Source organism: Varanus komodoensis, unplaced genomic scaffold, assembly GCF_004798865.1.
Source record: "Varanus komodoensis strain SLA01 unplaced genomic scaffold, ASM479886v1 scaffold35, whole genome shotgun sequence".
Lineage (NCBI taxonomy): Eukaryota > Metazoa > Chordata > Lepidosauria > Squamata > Varanidae > Varanus > Varanus komodoensis.
In genome coordinates, this window is record NW_025335856.1 from 2,863,635 (window position 1) to 2,878,719 (window position 15,085).

Consider the following 15,085-nt stretch of genomic DNA (forward strand, 5'->3'; position numbering starts at 1 on the left):
CCTATCCCCGTGGATAGGGGGGCCTTGCTGTATATATATGAAAGCTTTCAAGTTCATTCACAGATCTGAAATGGATATAGAAATTGGTCATGTGGCCTCTTTTCGAAGGGCTGCTGGAGAACTGTCCTCTGTTTGAAGGCATCCTCTCTTTGAAAAGCCGTCCTGGTCAATTCTGGTATAAAGAGCCACCAGAATGGTTGCCTTTCAACTGAGCACTCTTAGGGAACAGACTAGTTGTATCACCGAGGTATTTAAGTAAAAAGGATTATTTCTGAATAGGCATCTGCACACACAACTTAACATCTGCAAGTTTTCTGGGAATCAGTGTGGAAATCTCCCCCATGTGCATGTTTTTAATCATCTGGAAAAGCTCCGAAACAAAGGAACAGTGTCATGGTTCATTTCCCTTGTATTTGCAGGATATGTAGTATCTATCTGTTAAAAAAAGATACTTGTGGTACCCAGACGTGATGAAAGAAATCTTTGTTGTTGATCCAAACTCATCAGTATCCCAAACAGCCTGTTCCTACGATGGCCAGCTGACTGCCTTTGGAAAGCTCACAAGAAGGATGTGAGGGTAGTCGCATCCTCCCATTCATGTTCCCAAGCAACCGAAGGTGCTATGGAGCTGTCATGGCTAGTGGCCATCGATACCCTTGTCCTGCAGGAGTTTGTCTAATCCTCTTTTAAAGCTATCCCAGTTGGGGGCCATCACTAAATCTTCTGGTAACAGATCTGAAGATGTCTCTTCTGGTAGTGAATTCATTAACGCGATTGCTGGATAGAGGGCAAGGAAAAGACAACATTGACAATTTCACCAGAGCTTTATTGTACATCCTCGACACAAATTGAATGGGCACGTCCTTTAATCCAATTAAGGATATTTCCCCATTTTCCAGCAGGTATGCATCTCTCCAGCACTAAGGATGAGCCATTCTGCACAAGCATTTATGGTGTACTCTTGATTCCACGCTCACCGTACATTGTGGGTGCTTTAATGAAGGTTGCAACCCTCCAGAGCCGATCCTGTATTTTGTGCCCACTTTTGCAGCCTGTTTTAGATTAACTAGTCTTATCCGTGAATGGCAGTATGAATAGATTATAACTATATTTGCGCAGTTCCACTATACCTCAGCGGCACCAGTGCTTGTGCCTTGCAATGTATGGAAAGGCTGAGAAAGAACCTCACTGGGAAAAAATCATGCGTAAAGGAACCACTCCTACAAAGAATCTGGAGGCAAATGCCTTGGGAAAGCGGTGGGTTAAAAGCCTGATACAGAAAAGCCGCATTATGTACTTCAATATATATCTCACAGTGGCTTTTGTAAGCAGTGGTAGAATTAAAACAGTTTCAAAAGCTGTTTGGATTGGAAATCACATGCAAGCAAGTTTGTCAACTGAAATTTCCACAATGTGTCTTAACCACAGGATTATAAGTTGTTACGGAAAATTATTAAGAAATATTTATAAAAGCTTATATTGATTTCTACTTCTGTAATATAATGAAGGAAGGCTATTTAGGAGGACTTTCGGATTTCCGCTGGAACCTTTGAAGGAGATCCACCAAATGATGAGCGAGTTGTTGAAGGTCTCATTCCTTTAAAATATATTTTTTGTTAATGTCAGGAGAGGAAAAATATAGCCATGAGTAGAAACTCGCATTCAGTATTCAAAAGTTGGGTAAGTAAAACACAGATTTATGTTGTGAAACATGGTGCGAAAACCTACTCTGCGGCACTTCCTTTGAAATCCTTATCAAAGATTCCTCTTGCCAGAAAATTAAGCCTGCTCAGAGTTCTGCAGAAGCCCTGCCAAAGTGCTCTATTAAAACCTGGACTCAAGCTGAACTCCTCAGTCTCACGAGGAACCTAAATGAACATAAGCTCCAATATTATTTATATCGTTTGACATAACAAGCTGTAGATGGGCAACCTAGTTCCAGCTTACACACCTATAGTAAGCAGCTGGGGATTGCACTGAAGTCAGATAACATTATGCATTGTACTAATACTAAAAGTTGCCTAGGGCGGAAACTTGACATTTTGGCTAGGAAGTGGCTGCTGCCAAAAGTAAGTCTCGTCTCCTCCCAGGGTAACATCCAGTAAATTAAACATGCACCGTGTCGTGGTACTGCGACTTTCCTCACCTTGCAAAAAGCAACTAATGAAGGGAGCGGGAGCAGATGCACCCACAGTGCAAAAGCTTTGCTTTGCAGGTGTGTGTTTGCTCTGTCTTCCCTGTGAGGGAAGATGTAGCTCTTGGCAGTCAATGACATGGTCGGACTAGGGCTGTATGATTACCATGTGCTCACGGCAGCCCAATCTGGGTGATTTAAATTGTGGCACCTGCTGGCTGCCTTTCTGAATATTCAAGCTGCATGACTTATCACAGGCTGCGAGCCCATAAGCTGCTGTATGGGGTTTTCAACCCTTGCATGTGCCTCCCTTGGTGAGTTCACATGGCACAATAAGCCACAGTGTCCGCCCATCACAGCTTGCTTGTTCAAAATGGCCCTTGGGACACACTGCAACCCAGTGTGGTTTAAATAGCCAGGGGGCTGTGCCAGTTTTACGAACCAGCCCCCCCATCTCTTGGCAGTGAGGTTCCATTGGAGGCAAGCCCCACACTCCTCACTGGCAATGATGTCAGAATAATTTCACATAAAGCCTGCTCATCAATTGTGTGTGATGCACTTTGAAGACTTGATTATGAATTGTTATCATCATGCAGGAATCACAGATTAGCGTGAAGATATTGTAAGGTCCATGGGCCAAGTAGAGCTCCCTGCAACACTACAATCGCGGAGATGAGGATAACGCATAAAAGAAACAAGTCCTGCCAGAATCTAGAAACTGCCACAAGGCAGCCTTCCTCTGCCGGGTGCCCTCCAGCTAGGTTGAACTCAACTCCCAGCATCCCCTGGCCAACTGGATGGGGAAAGCTGGCACAAGGCAGATGGGAAGGACACATTTATTTTATTTTTTACTTAAATCTTTTCTATCCCGTCCCCTACAAATGTCTTGGGACAGCTTGCAATAAATGAGGAATGGAAAGAAGAACTGAGAACTGACCGCATGCACAATTCAGTATTCTTTTAAGTATGAATTAAGTACGACAAACTCCTTAATCATTAAGTGGCTCTGGAGAGACATTCTGTTGGTACTGGGAAGAAATCACGGCATGGTTTCTAATTCCCTTAGACTGTGCCAAGGTTGCCCCATAGCTAGGCCTTTGGAAAGCTCACTGAAAAAGTCTTGTCGTACACGCCAAACAATGTGCGTCTGTATGTGTGCGTAGACATTCTTTCACATTTATTGTTATTGTTATTACTATTACTAGTCTTCCTTTTCTAGAGCCATCTGTCTATATAGTTTGACAGATCTCACCCCAGAGGGCATACCATATACAATTGACAGAAGAACACGATGGAAGGAAAAATGGCGGCAAGAGGAAGACGGTGTGATTACTCTCCCACATAAGTTTACTTAGTTACAATAAATCATAGGAACTAGGGTGTTCCTCAGGAAAAAGTGGGCTTTGAGGAGAGACGTTCATTCTTCTACTCCCAGCTGTATAATAGAGGTGCTTTTGGGTGGAGGGCTCCTAGCAACAAAGAAGGCATTTTGTCTTTTTTTTGCTTAACAGTTTCTTTTATGGTGCAGAAAGCAATGGGAGATGTGGTAAAACACGGAACAGCTGAGCAGAAGCCAAGGCTGTCTTGATTTGCCATAAAAAACTTGGAATGGGGCAGGGCAATGGCATTACAGAAACACTATAATTATGGAAGCACCCTAAATGCAATACTAGATTAAGGAAAACTGGTGTTTGCAAGGTCTAAGGAATAAAAACCGGAAACCAATGGCCCTGAGCAAAGTATCCAAGAAGGGTTTGGGATTCTTGGATTAGGATAGTGATGCTGACCAAAAATCTTTAAAATATGCATATCTGCCTCAGACCCACTTAATATTTTTTAAAATAAGTTTTTATCAGGAATCAAGGCCAGGGATCAAGAAAGGGCATGCTGATCCAATTGCTAATTTAGAAAGCTAGAATGGCAGAAGATGAGGTGCTAATTCTGCAGGCCAATAACAACAAGCACAGAGTAACGCAATGGGCTATGTTTCCAGGTTAATTGCAGTTCATTATGATAAAATACTACTGATACTTCTCAGTTATCCTGGGAGCCTTTCTGGAGTAAAGAGAGGAGTAAAAATGCTTCAAATGAAGAAATTAAATTTACCCTAGACCTCTCTATGGTTATTCCCCCAATTCCACTATATTCTAAATTAGCAAATGGTAAATTCCATGCATTTGAAGAAGCCAGGACTACGTTCATCACAGGATTTACCATGGTTTAAAATGTATATGCTACATACTGTACATAAACTTTATCCACTGGGCCACTTGTTTTCCCTCAAGGACACTGGGCAGTGGAAGGTATTGTGCTGCACATTTCCTCCCAAGAAGTGGCTAGGCTTTCCCACCACCATAACTGGAGAGCAATGAACATCACAGCGTTCCCCTTGGCCAGAGTGAGAAAAGGGCTGGTTGACTACATGATGAAGGGCGAGTTAGCAGCTTCTTCATTTTCACTCTTCTCACCCCTGTATGCCAGATGCTATACACCGAAGGAGGGTTGGCTTGTTGCCAAGAGCTTGTGAGGCAAACCAAGGGTTTTCCTCTGCTTTGGTAGATTTAACTTCCACTAAAGCAAGAAGGAACAATCATCACAATGGGCAGGGAGAGGCTGTTCAGAATGTCTACAACGGACCAAAGTCACATCTCAGGAAAACTCCCATAGAGTAAGTATGATACAGCTATGCTGACCTGGCCATCTGTATTAGTGTGGGCCATTCCCAGTGTTCCCTGATTTAAAAAGCAATGCTTTAAATGAAGAAATAAGCTGGTGTTAGGAGATGGCTCTCTAGGATCAGAGTCCTGGAACTTTATGTAAACATGTATTTACATAAAGTTTACCTAAAATAAATTTTTACTTGGAGCTCCATATCTCCAGGGGGCCATCTGCCCCACCACCCTATCCATGGGCATATGTTGAAATAAAGGTACAGGGGCATTGATGATCTCTCTTGCCTCTGATACCCTGCAAGAGCTGGTTTTTTGCTCACATATGCCTCACCTCTTGCTGCCCCCCGAAACTTTTCATCTCAGGGTTTTTTTCTTGAAACCAAATGCCCTCCTTTCACTTTTTTCAAATAGGAGTGTCCTTAGGAAACAGACTCTGTTAAAGATTCACACACAAACCCAGAGACTTTAGAACATAGGTAAATTAGTATATGCAAATATGTGCGTTTGTTTTTGTCCTGTGGGCTTGAGCCTTTTCAGTTGCCCTTGGTTTGCAGGCGAGTATGATGACAGTAGTAAGAAGGTTTCTCTAACCAGTTCTCTGATATTAAAACCTTGGGAACAAGTACAGTTTTTTCATATAGGAAAAACACACAAACTACAGCTATTAAAACAAGCATCACTAACTACTTACCTGCCCATCTGGCTGCCCCCTGACTATTAAATAATTAGAAAAATAAAAGAGGAAAGATGCTATGATGAGCTGGAGCCAAGCCTGTTGGCCACTGCACCATCACCCAATGGTCATGGGGGGCTCAGGGCTGCTGGATTCTGGCGCCGGGGTCCAGCCTTAGCTGCCCGTTCAGTGGAACATGGGTAAGCATCATGCAACCTCCCCAAATCGTTCAGTGGATCTGTGAAGGAGGGGGACCAAAGCACATTTGCTGATGATGCTTCTCTGGAACTGCACATGAGGTGTTGGTGAAGGACGCACCTACACATTTAGTACACATCAAGCCAAAGGCCTGAAGTCTGTCCACCCTCAAGCTACAGCAACGCTCCCTTTGCATTATGGCTATAGGAATTCCACAGATCAAGTGGAACTGCTGCAGACGCAGCTTGCCTGTTGCATCATTTATGAAATCCGAAGCAGCAAGTATGACAGCATCTGCTGAAAGGCCGTTGTCAGCCAGAGATGGGGGTTCCTCACCCATCCTCTTGCCTTGCGGACAGACCTCTGCTACTGCAGAGCAGTGGGTTATGGAGCAGACACTTACCTCTTGGTCCAAAGCGCTGCAGATAGCAATGGGTGCAGTAGGGCTTGTCATCAAACTGTGGAAACAGAGGAGCAACGGTGAGTTGTTACACATCTGCTAAGGGCTTTCCTTCATCACTCGTGTCACACGCAACAGGCATTTGGTGGCAGACAATACAATTTTGGTCTCTGATCATGGATGGCCACTGGCTACTTTTCATGTTGAACCTTTACCCACCCCTACTGGGCTACTGGGAAGTTTTTACCATTTCAGTGCTAATAGGAAATCAATATCTATCTATAATAAATATATAAATAAATAAATGCATGTGTTGTGTTTTTGAATCCTATAGCTTATGTTTTCTGGGTAACATATATAATGAAAGCAAAGACAATATGACCAAGGATAAAAACCCATAATAAGGCACATTAAAAAGTATTACGTTAAAACAGGGAGGCAGAACCTACATCCTGTGGGTGAAATCTGTCCCACAGGCCCCCTGCACAGCTTCTTGGGGTTCCTCCCAGTGGAGAGGCTCAGACTCCAACCCCAGAGGACATTGCCTGGCTGCTAAACTAATAGGAGTTCTGCTGCTGGTGGGTCACAACAGTGGATCTCCCATACTTTTGGTGTCCCATTTCCCTGGGGGTGAGTCCCAATACTCTTTCCAGCTTTCAACAAGCCACATTTCCTTGGGATGTCCAAACTATGGCTTGAGAACATGCCAGAATTTGAAAGCAAGGATCAGAAATTTAGTCTGGCTTTGTTAGGGCCTTCATAGGATTGGCCTTCTTGGGCCACCTTAGGAGTGGCTCCCACATTATGGAAGTCTCTCCCTAGCACTGATTTGGTTCTTAGGAGACCATTTAAAGGTCACATGGTTTGGGCAAGTATATGGGAAAAAGTAAATTGTATTCTTAACTCAGAAGAGCAGATCCCAAGGGCCATTGAATTTCTCCAAGTCCCCTTTCTGAGGCTGCGGACACTGCTACAACCTTTGGGGGACAACTCCAAATTCTGATGTTCTACGATCTTGGAGTTGCCATGGGAAGAACCACACCAGCTACATCCACTGAGTGAGGGAAAAGAGTGTGGGAATGTGGATGGGAAGGAGCAGGGATGGGAGTGGGAGGCTAGCAATGGTGGCTTATATCCCATGACTTCCCCAGCCTTGCCCCTGGCATGAAAGCTCAAAGGTCCATATAAAGGAGCGAAAGGGGAGGACAGCGGGGTTAAGATCCCCATTGATTCTCTACCCTTCTGGCTAGACCTTGGCAGAGATCTGGACATTTGAAAACCTCTGAGATCAGAGGCTTCCTTCTAATGGAAGCACAATCCATAAGAAAACCCTACAGCCTTTAGGACATTCTCCCACAGAGTGCACCCTAAGTGATTAGGTATAAGAGGCCTTTCTTCAGAAAACAGAAGTCTTGCCTTAGTGAAGAAATAAAAGGAAGCACAAGCATGCATTAAGGAGATACAAGCAAAGTATAAGAGATGCAAAAAAATAAAAAATAAAAAAGCATTTTGAGGACCAGTCAAGCAGCAGCTAATTCTTTAAATATATCAGAAGCAGGAAGCCAGCTTGGAAGGCAGTGGGCCCACTGCACAATCATGAGAATGATGAGTGCTAAAGAAAGAGATTGCAGAGAAGCTGAATGAATACTTTTCTTCTGCCTTTATTGCAGGAGATACAGAACAGATCCCTGTGCCTGACCTGATGGGCTCAGGAAGGCAGTCTGAGGTACTGTGGCAAATGGTGGTGACAAAGCATGCAATCCTCAGCCTCACAGACCCTTTGGACGTTGATTAAGTCACTGGGCCTGGATGGTTCCCCTCCTTAAAGAACTCAAATAGGAAGCCACTCAAAGCAGACTGAGCTTCAGAATGAGCACCATCTCAGACTGAGGGGCTAGGCCACACTTGCAGCAAAACGAGATGCCCAGACCAAATGCATGAACTGGGCCTAAACCAGACACGCTTGCCGTGATGTCAGTGTGGCTTGTTTGGTAGAGTTTCCTACTGCCATTCTATTCTTGTTTAGGAGAAGCAACGCAGTTCTTGCCCAGCTTTCTGAGCCTTTGGTGCTGCCACGTACGTACACACACATTTGTGTACAGGGCTGCAACAGATCAGATTATTGCTTTGCTTTGAGGAAGTTGTATAGGCTCTAAGATGAAAGAGCCGTAGAAAGCAATGCAGGTAATTGGCTTACAGTAAAGATATATTTCCTAGCCCTTCCAAACAGACCTCTGCTTGTTCTAGAAGTTGATAAAATAACTCCCTGTCTCACAAAATGACTGTGCTTTTGTTAATTTGATCATATTCCATCGGAGGATATGATTAGGTTAGTGCAGCTCAGTACCTCAGTTGTCTGTCATGATCTGACAGGCAGTAGCTTCCTGGGTCTCTAGTGGAATTTCCCCCCAGCCCTGTCCCAAGGGCCATCTTTGCATTTCCACAAAGCATCCAATGGGGTGCATGGGCCCATTTGAGGATCATGACTTGTTAACCATCCTGCCAGTGCCAATCACATGCTGGCCTGATTTACAGCAGCATCCTTGCTGGGCACAGCTTGGCATGACACCTGAACCCAGTGAGAACAGGTAGGTAACAAGCCCCTAGACCTCTGTTGGTCTGGTCTCGACTTCTGGAGGGGGTGCCTGTTAACCACCCACCTGCACCAAGGAGGGTAATTACATAAATAGAGCCTGCAATACAATTGGCATACACAGAGTAGTTAACAAGCCATTGTGGCTTATTAACCGTCATGTCAACCTGGTTTGTCTGTCCATGTGGACTCAAGATCAAGACAGCAGAAGGTAGAAAGGCAGATTTCTAACCTAGGCAAATAGGACCTTCAGAGGAGTTATTTCCCTGGAGCAACTCACAGGGAACGTTCTGGTGCAGAAACACAAAGGGCTCCAACTGAGCCAAGACTGATTCAATCCTGCGCATGGATGAACACTTCTTGAGGGCATGCACATGCCTCTCCGGAATTGGCTCCATTGCTTACCAAATCTTATCCTACCTGTACTGACATATACCACAATAAAGGCTTGTGCTTAAGAGAAAGTCAAGTTTTATTGTATTTAGCTATAGGCTGTTATAAAATTTACAAGAGAGACAGTGAAAAGTCAGGAAAATTCATTAAGAACAGATGTTAAAATTGAAAAAATAATTATAAAAGCAAAATAAAAGCTAGTTCAATTGCTATCAATTAGCTACCCCCTTCGATGCCACCTTCTAGCTAATCTTCATAGTGCAAAAGCAAAGAGACACTCTGTAGAATACATACGTATGGTTATCTGATAACATAAAAACAATCTTCTCAAATTCTGAGCATGCATCAATGGCAAATAAAATTCCAGCTAAAAATTTATCTCTTGGAGCTTAGTATAGCGGGCAGGATATCATGTAATGAGAAGGTTCTCTACTATAGGGGAACCACAAATGCATGCACAATGTTCTATTGAAGTGTGAGAATAATGACCTGGCAAAAGAGCTGTTTGCATGGTTTGAAATCACAAAGTACTGAAAACACAAAGCATTTCATGGTTTGAAAACACAAAGCATTGATGGACCCTCTGACCTTATAATTGGAGATACTGGCTAAACACTTAGATCTAGAGTGATCAGATTTGATTAATTTGTACCAAGGATCTGCTTTAGATTTTAAAGAATCGATCTAGCAATGCATCTGAATTGTAGATCCATTCCCTAAGCTGAGCAGCTGAGACCCCTGAGAGATCATCTGGAATGGTGTATCTTTGAATGATGGAAAGTCAGAATGCCCAGAGTCTTTAGAGAATTGAAAGTGGTCTGTTTGGTAACTTGAAGAATAGGAAATTTGAAGATTTGTTCTTTTTCCCATATTTTATGACCACCAAGTGTACCCAAGCCCTAAGAGAGGAAAGTCCCACTTCAGCTCTCATCAGAGAAGCAGAAGAAGCCCTGGGAAAGGCTAGAATTGGTTCTGAAATACTTCCAGATTAGCCAGAATATCTTCCTTCCAACCTGAGGCTTCAGTTTCATACAGGAGCTGAAGGACACCTTGCTTATAAATAATTTCCATGCTGGGTCAACTAAGCATCCACCTTTGTATAGAAAAAAAATTAAAATGGACCCTGCTATCCTTAATGCTGAAGATTTGATCATTGCAAGGTGAGTTCAGACTCTTCATGAAAGTTACTCCAAGAGCGGCATAGTTTGATTGTATTGCCCAGGATACTTCAGCAAGATAATTTGGGCTTTCTTCTGAAGACCATTACTGTTATCTCAGTTTATATTAAGAGCTTCTTCATCACTCTAATTGATGTAAGAGTCTACTCAGGCCAATTTTAGTTAAAGATATTAAAACCATATCCACGTAAAGCAGGACTGAAATTTTCTCTTGGTTCAGTAAAAGTGGAAAGAATTGGGAATCTCACAAAATCTTTGTTATTTCATTAATATACAGATTGAAAAAAGAAGGGGCCAACACACAACCTTGCTTCACTCCTTTACTGACAGGGAGTCTGCTAGTTAGTGAGCCGGAAGTTCCCACTCTGATTTGAGCAAAGGTGCCTCTGTGCAGCTCTTGAAGCAGGAATAGTAACCACTTTTCAATATTCATTTTAGTTAACTTTGCCCAAAGGCAGGCCCTATTAATGAAATCAAATACAGCACCAAGATCCACAAACTAAAGTTCATTTGTTGGTCCATTTATACCAGAGTACAGCAATGGCTGATGGTTCCAAAGCCTTTCTGGAATCCTGCTTGAGCGGGTTAAGGAATTTGTTTTTCAGCCATCCAGTCTTCCAGTCTGAACAACAGATGTTTGTTATCAAGCTTTGCCACTATGTCTAATAAACTTAGTGGTCTATAATTTTATGGGTCCAAAATATCCCCTTTTTTGTGTATAGGGACAACAATGCTCAGCTTCCATCCAAAGGTGGTTGTTTCTGAGCCATTAATGTAAAGAGAGTGAGTGAATGCATTTTCTGCCTCTTCACATTTCCCAAACAGACTTTTACCACTTAAATCAGACATGCTTGGGACATATTCTTAAATCTAGAGCTCTCTGATGTAGGAAAAACCATTGGTGGTGGTACTAGAATCTGTAAAATTCAGGAAATGGTTCTGTAGGCTCCATCTGTGTTGGCAGATTCCCCCCAAGGATTTCAAATGCGGCTGAAATGGTCGCCTTTCTTCTCCATCCCACCCCACCTCACCCCACCCCATGGCTGCACCACAAGCTGCGCATGTATTAAGGCTGTTCCATATACTATGAATTGTTCATACAACCCACAAATAAAACTTGATTTAACGCTGCAAACTGGATCAGACATATCTGAAGGGAAACCACTTTATAGGGTTGGCAAACTGAATTCTCTTGCTTTGGGTTTTCTCTGAAAGGAGCATATTGGAATCGATTCTCCTTTCCCATTATCCAACACGAGAAGCCAGCACTTCACAGCTCCCCTTCCAGAAACAGAATAATCAAGTTTCTTGGCTGTTTTCTGACTTCAAGTGACAGGGATAATCTTTTTACTGCTGAACCAAAATTTCTACACGGATGCCTCCAACTTAGTTCCATCGAAAGCTACATAATATTATCACTGGCTTGTGTCAGCTGCAATTACTATGCCTGCACCCTAGCAGGATAATTTAAATCATAGATGTTAAGTATTTAAGTGCTGTAAAAGCCCATCTTGTGAGAACCAAGCCATCTGAATGCTGTCCATCTGTCCTTTCTCTTCTCTGCTGTTACAGCCAGTGCTGTGGGGCTTTTTTAGCTTTTCACTGGCGCATCCGGAGCATCCTCTCAGAATCTGCTGGGGTGATTCCTGAAGACTAGGGTGATTAATGAGAATGTGGAACTCTGTCCAGACTCATCCTCCTCCATCAAACTTGGCAAACCTTCAGCTAGTCTCTGTATACACATAAAGGTATCCTGTCACAACCTACACTCTGCCTCACACTCTGTCCTACTTAAGAATTGTGCACTGGAGTGGAGCCATACAAATGATGGAATGGGGCTAATCAAATAAGGGCTGCTTCGATTCTCAATAGCAGCGGATGAATTCCATGATTCAAGGTCTGCCTGATGCAATCTGGGACATACTTAAGAGGGAATAATCTTTGACTGTCATTGTGCCACAGAACAGGGTGTTTAATCTCCTTCTGATCCCATTTCTTATAGCTCTTTGGTCCATCATGTTCTCCCTTGGTAGAAGGGGCAGGGGCAAAGGTGACGGTGTAGGGCCAAAATAAAAAACACCAATGTGTTTCAGCAGCAAGCTCTTATTGTTGGTCCCTAAGAGAGGCTTTTCAGTCTCTTGGAACAGGGAAAAACTTGCACAAAAGCCAGGAGACCACCAAATGATTGGTGGCTGAAGGAAAAGGGGGCAGGGGAAAGTGTGGGACCATCTAGACTGGGACTATGGGGGACGAATTAGGTCTCTGGGCCTAAGTTTCTGCACTCCTGTACTAGAGGAACAGGTCAAGAGGTAGTCTTGGCCTCCCTTGTTATGGCATCCCTGCATGACCTCTTTGCTTTTTTGTATTAAAGAGCAAAAGAGGACACACTGTGATTCTCTGGAGCCTGGCCAAAACAGATAGTAATCCAGGAATGGCATGCACCCTGGCACATTACATAATGATCTGTAGGGTACACACATGCACGTCTACATTTGAGGCCCTTATACTATGTAGATCTTCCCTGTACGCACATCCAGAAACACACCGACACAGAGAGCATGCAACTGCCTTTTCCTATTTCCAGTGCAGCTGTAATTTGTGTCTGCTTCTATCACTTCCACTTCCTCCTCTCTTCCCAGCCATCACATTGACTCACTTCTAGACTCCTGGGTGTCTGGCAACCCAATCCGAGGCAGGCCTGTGAGAGCAGAGGCCTCTGTCGGGAGAGACAGATTGCTGTCAGGGTTTAGCAAGTTTGGGAAGCTGACAGATGGGGGTGGTGGTGTGTTCCCTACCTCAGCATGCTGGCCGGGACTGAGCTGCCGTTTGCAGTGGTAGCACTTCAGACAAAGCGGATGGTAGTCTTTGCCTAGAGAACGCTTCCGCTCAGCTGTTAACAGAGGAAAAAGGTATGAGTAATTATACTCCAAGCACCTCATTAATAGACGAACATATGTGGAATCCAGCTTTGATCCATGGAATTACTTGCCAAAGTAATTTCAGAATGAAAGGAGTTGTGGAATCTTTAATGCAGGCACAATTTGGCATTTTCCCCCTCTGTTTTACACCTCATTTTTTGCAACATGAATCTTTTTGAAGTTTGCTCAAACTTTACATGTTGGATATTTCATATCTTGCTGAGAAAATAAAGACACTTTCATCATCACTTCAATCAAGTGTTGCATTTCTTTTATATTTTGCCATCATTTGCAAAAACTTTTTTAAAATTAAAATAATACATATATTTTACCCCAGGTCACATAATGTTTAGTATATATGATTTGTGTTTTCTAATTAGGCGGCACTCATCCCTTTGAGGAATAAGGAAAGGAAATTCCTCTGAGTGCTCAAGCAGGGGCACAGTTTCCCTTGTAGGCTTAAATTACTTTTAATTAAAATTAAAAGTATTTATTCGTTTGCCTTGTGACATGCCATTCTACCAAACATGGCACTCAGGGTACCTTACAGTCACTAGGAAAACATGATTAAAACAGTAATAAAACATTAAACACAATTGCAAACAATTAAAAACACAAGAATAGTGTAAAAGAAGTGAGCAGGATTTCCTTCACCAAGGAGTAGCGACCAAGAAGGCCCTCTTTCCAGGCCTGGACCAAGATCATTAGCCTTCATGCAAGACCACAGTGTCATCACCAACCCGCTTGCTTCCTCACCCACTCAGCTGATCTCTTCTGGGAGTCCCTCACCTGGAGCACAAGGTAAGAATGAGTGGCAAGCAGCCAGCTGGACTATCTGGCCAAACAAGGAAAAGAGCGGCCGTCCAGTTGGCCCTCCAAGCAGGTATGTAGGTAGGCTGGGCTTCCACCTGTGGTAAGAAGCAGTGGTGGAGGCCTATCCTACCTATAGTTTCCTGCTTCGACTGAACAGGTGGGGCAAAATAGTAAACCAGATGATCAGAGATCTGATTTAACTGCACCTCACTGCAAGGAGAATACTGCAAGGGCACTAAGCACAGGCAAGCGACAAGTGGGCAACGGGTGGCGGCAATGGTGGCAAGCCATAAAGGAAACTCAAAAAGCCACATGTGGCTTGTGAGCCTTGGGTTGGCCATCCCTGGTCTATGCCTTCACCAACAGTTTAAGGGCTTCTTTAAAGGCTGAGTAAAGCAAAGGGTTTTTAAAAGGTAGCACTTTTAATGTTTTGTGACCTAACAGCCAACACATTTTCACAAACGTAGACATTTCTGACTGGCTTTGCTCATACACTGTCACTCTCAAAAAAGGTGGAAGGAGAGTTGTAGCAGCATGGAGTCATGCAGTGTCCCCTCGTACAACATTTTAAAATGCACTTGTGTGGCACGTGATGTTCCTCTGCAGCTACAAACATGCAGGTTAGGAAGTTGCAAAAGTTCACGTGGAAAATGGTTAGGGTTGTTGTTGTTAATCGCGAAGTCGTGTCCGACCCATCATGACCCCATGGGCAACATTCCTCCAGGCCTTCCTGTCCTCCACCATCCCCTGGAATCCACTTAAGCTCACACTGACTGCTTCAGTGACTCCATCCAGTCACCTCATCCTCTGCCATCCCCTTCTTCTTTTGCCATCTATTGTTCCCAGCATTAGGCTCTTCTCCAGGGAGTCCTTCCTTCTCATTAGGTGGCCAAAGTATTTCAGTTTCATCTTCAGTATCTGGCCTTCTAAAGAGCAGTCAGGGTTGATCTCCTCTAGGACTGACTGGTTTGATCTCCTTGCAGTCCAAGGGATTCACAGGAGTCTTCTCCAGCACCACAATTCAAAGGCCTCAATTCTTCGGCGCTCAGCCTTCCTTATGGTCCAGCTTTCACAGCCATACATTGCAACTGGGAAAACCATAGCCTTGACTAT

The 15,085-nt window shown here is 43.6% G+C and overlaps 1 protein-coding gene across 1 annotated transcript in view; it reads right to left on the reverse strand.

Moving 5' to 3' along the window:
• Positions 1-805: 805 nt before the first annotated feature.
• The window catches only part of LOC123028132 (cysteine-rich protein 2-like), a 30,831-nt gene continuing 16,551 nt past the window's right edge, over positions 806-15,085 (reverse strand). The window contains exons 2-4 of the mRNA XM_044439672.1: positions 13,037-13,131; positions 6,081-6,135; positions 806-1,597 (exon numbers count right to left, since the gene is read on the reverse strand). Of these exons, the coding sequence (XP_044295607.1) occupies positions 1,518-1,597; positions 6,081-6,135; positions 13,037-13,131 (230 nt within the window). The 3' untranslated portion in view covers positions 806-1,517. The remainder of the gene's footprint in view (positions 1,598-6,080; positions 6,136-13,036; positions 13,132-15,085) is intronic.